Source organism: Penaeus monodon, chromosome 27 (genome assembly GCF_015228065.2).
Source record: "Penaeus monodon isolate SGIC_2016 chromosome 27, NSTDA_Pmon_1, whole genome shotgun sequence".
Lineage (NCBI taxonomy): Eukaryota > Metazoa > Arthropoda > Malacostraca > Decapoda > Penaeidae > Penaeus > Penaeus monodon.
This window is the reverse complement of record NC_051412.1, coordinates 39,507,269-39,509,380: the sequence shown is the minus strand read 5'-3', so window position 1 is coordinate 39,509,380 and position 2,112 is coordinate 39,507,269. Positions and strand designations below refer to the sequence as shown.

The 2,112-nt window shown below is 49.4% G+C and overlaps 1 protein-coding gene across 2 annotated transcripts in view; it reads right to left on the bottom strand.

Moving 5' to 3' along the window:
• Window positions 1-628: 628 nt before the first annotated feature.
• LOC119590856 (extensin-like) overlaps window positions 629-2,112 on the bottom strand; it is an 8,786-nt gene continuing 7,302 nt past the window's right edge. For both annotated transcript variants that reach the window (XM_037939614.1, XM_037939615.1), the window contains exons 3-4: window positions 1,664-2,083; window positions 629-1,412 (exon numbers count right to left, since the gene is read on the bottom strand). In XM_037939614.1, the coding sequence (XP_037795542.1) occupies window positions 1,269-1,412; window positions 1,664-2,083 (564 nt within the window). In that variant the 3' untranslated portion in view covers window positions 629-1,268. The remainder of the gene's footprint in view (window positions 1,413-1,663; window positions 2,084-2,112) is intronic.

Here is a 2,112-nt window from a genome sequence, read left to right as displayed (position 1 = left end):
ATATCCAGTTGCTTCTGAGTTCGAACACTATATCTCACCAAGGCTCATGGACTGGCGTTTGGTGGCCATCTATAGATTTAATTGCTTGTATATAATTCTGCACCGAATACCTAGCATGCGCGCAGAATTAATTGCTTATCTTTTCTCGTGTTCAATTATTACCAGCAAAGGATTGAACGGGTGTCGACTAGATTGAGTCTTTTAGCTTCTCCTGTCAGCTTTAAGGACATATTCTTGTAAGTTTGTCCCGGCCATATGTATGTATGGATATCATGTTATTAAATGCGCGAGGATAGGCAGGTCTACACTGTGTGTTAGTGGGCTCTCAGGCCACTGTGTACGTGTGTCAAAGACTTGCAAGGAATCTGAGGTCAGTTTTCTTGCCGAAGATCGTGTTTTCTGAAGCCATTTCACTCGATGTCTATCAAGGAGCCGAACCGAATGCTCACTGTACATTGCTCGCTTTTAATTTGCTTCCTTTCCCTTATGTTGGAAATGTTAAGGAATTGTGCATCCCTGTTGTTTATCAAACTTTATATTGGTGTCTGCTCTGGTGTCGAAGCTATGAAAAAAATCCCAATTTACTTATTCTGGATGTACCTCTGACAGGAGAAAAGATACACAGTCATTCTGTTCGAATTATATTAAGAGGCACATATACTAAGTCTTATATGATAACGTTATTTAGTTTCGACAAGGGTTCACTTTCAAAGGGCTACGCCACATTGCCTTCCACAGCTGTACAACAAACATTCACAAAAGTTACAAAGTGCCACACAGTACATGAGTTAAGCCCGGCATCCCCACGTCACCAGAAAATCTCGCATGGCAGTGTGTCAGGAATTTGGAGCCGTAAAGAAAATATATATAAATATACGTATGCAAGTTGTTCTGTCTACATACAAAATTGTTCATCTAGCTTTGAGTCTAAATCCGAAGAGTATGAAAATTGGGACCTGTTCTCAAATGGAAAAATATGAGGGTTAGCAAAGGCTTGGTTCATCGGATAGAAAAGGGGCTAGCGACGACCACGGATGTAGTGCATCCTAAAGTCTAGGACTATATAACAGTATAATGCGAATATCATTATTATTTTTTTAATCGAAGGAAGACGTGGAATTTGAAGTTCTGATTCCAAATGGTGAGTTTCGGGCAGCCAGTACGCCAGGGTTTAGCATCGAAACAAATGTCAAGGACAACTTGGAATGGGAGGAATCACAGTTTTCTCGTCAGACGAAATGAGCAGATCTTGGCGGGACTCGAACTCGCTAGGGGCTGTAGCCGCAGTTGGTGCACTTGGGTTCCCGGCAGCAGCACAGGTAGATCAGGAGGCTCGGCAGGATGAAGCACGGAAGGCAGAGCATGCACCAGAAACACGTGCAGCAGGTGGGACTCTCCTCCATCTTCCCTTTCTGAAGCGATAAACCATGAAACTGTCTCATTGTTTGTAAGAAAATAAAGATGTACGTAAGTGCATTACCCTCCAGGAGAAAGCCTGTTGATCACGATTAGTTCTTATCAAAAGTTGAGGTTTATGATTGCATTTACACCCAGGAAAAGTGAATTTTTCCCATCAGCGCCCAAAGTACAAGGACGATCATGTACTAAGACTCAGAAAACGAATAAAGCCTGCGGAGAGAGGCCCTCCCGGCCGTGGCCTTACCCTGCAGACGGTGCAGATCCCCGGCGGCAGCGTCTGCGCCACCACCACCTGCACGGGGGCGGGGGGAGGGGCGAACGTAGGAGCCGCCACGGGGTGCTGCTGCTGGCCGTACGCTGCAACCTGCTGGGGCGGCGGGAACTGGCTGTAGGCTGGCGCGGGCGTCGCCGCTGGGTACGGCTGGCTGTAGGGCGGCGCCGGGTTCGCTGGCGGCTGGCCGAAGGCTCCTCCAGAAGGCGGGGAGTAAGGAGGGGGGCTGTGGGCCGGCGGGGGGGGGGGCGGGTTGCCGGCTTCCCCCGAGGGATTCAGGGGCGCCTTCTGGCTGAAATTTTCCCCGGGGTACTTGGGGGGCCCGGGCGGGAAGCCGTCGTCCGCAGGGGGGGCGGAGGGCGCCTGGCTGTACTCCGGCGGCTCAAGAGGAACCTGCAGGAACACAAGGCGCAATTCTCGGG